The following is a 1,092-nucleotide window of genomic DNA, read 5'->3' as shown; positions in this document are numbered from 1 at the left end:
TGGAGGCCTTTTCACTCAAGCTTTGGGTGGGGGGTGCGGCGGGGTGGGGGTGGGGGGGTCTTAGTGCGCAAGCGCAGTAGGAACACCGGTTTGGCCTCACAGTGGTCCCAGCGTCCTGGAGGAAGTCGCATTTGGGCAGGGAAATGCTAGAAACGTGTATTTCCTTCTCATTCTTCGGCGTTGCTGAGCTGACCGCGCCGTGAGGGGACAGGGGGCGGGAAAGAAAACGCGCACAACGATCTGTTTATTGAGTCATATATGCATATATTCCGTGTCCGGATGTACAGGAGGATTTACATGGCTGTAGAAAGACGGCGGAGGGCGCCTTGCTCTTCCCCGGCGTCCAAGTCACAGGCTGGCGTCACCCCCGCCGCCCGAGGAGCCGCCGAGGCCCGGCATTAAATACGTTTCGGCGCACAGGGTTTAAATAAGTTTCCCGAATATACAAAGGTGGGAGCCACGCTGCTTGCTGCCAGTCATCGAGGAAACGTGTAACTTTCCAAAAATATGCTGGTTTCGATAAATAGACTTTAGCCTCTCTGCTATAGTTTTTTTCCCCCTCTTAATTTTAGACATAAGTTTATAGGTGTGATCTGTCTGGGGGTTGGGTCGGGTCGAAGGGAGGGCGAGGCCGTAGCTCTCAGCTCTGCACGGTCCGCGTCAGGTCCTTGGTGGAGGGGGTGGCCGGGCCCGCGCTGTCGTGGAGTTTGCGCACGTGCTTCTTGAGGTCAAAGTTCCTGCAGAAGCCCTTGCCGCAGGTGGCGCAGGTGAAGGGCTTCTTGTCGTTGTGGGTGTGCATGTGGAAGGTCAGGTTGTAGACCTGGTGGAAGGCCTTGTTGCAGATGGTGCACTTGTACTGCTTCTCGCCGCTGTGGGTCAGCTTGTGGTTCTTGTAGTTCCCTGCAAAGACCGACAACAACCACGTTCGGGGATGGGGTGGCAAGGGGAGGGCTCAGGTGCCCGCGCCCAGACGACGACGCTGGGCTGAGCGGGCGCGACCCCTCCGATTGAAGAAGTTGTCAAACTTCGTCAGCGTCAAGCCCGCGGCTCACAGGACTGGCCAGACAGCCCAGCCCCCGCCTCAGCCCCGCT

The 1,092-nt window shown here is 58.2% G+C and overlaps 1 protein-coding gene across 1 annotated transcript in view; it reads right to left on the bottom strand.

The window, feature by feature from the left end:
* Positions 1–176: 176 nt before the first annotated feature.
* The window catches only part of FEZF2 (FEZ family zinc finger 2), a 3,851-nt gene continuing 2,935 nt past the window's right edge, over positions 177–1,092 (bottom strand). The window contains exon 5 of the mRNA XM_005886070.2: positions 177–900. Coding sequence (XP_005886132.1) covers positions 641–900 — 260 coding nt within the window. The 3' untranslated portion in view covers positions 177–640. The remainder of the gene's footprint in view (positions 901–1,092) is intronic.

This window comes from Myotis brandtii, unplaced genomic scaffold, assembly GCF_000412655.1.
Source record: "Myotis brandtii unplaced genomic scaffold, ASM41265v1 scaffold954, whole genome shotgun sequence".
Taxonomy (NCBI): Eukaryota; Metazoa; Chordata; class Mammalia; order Chiroptera; family Vespertilionidae; genus Myotis; species Myotis brandtii.
This window is presented reverse-complemented; position numbering and strand designations above follow the sequence as displayed.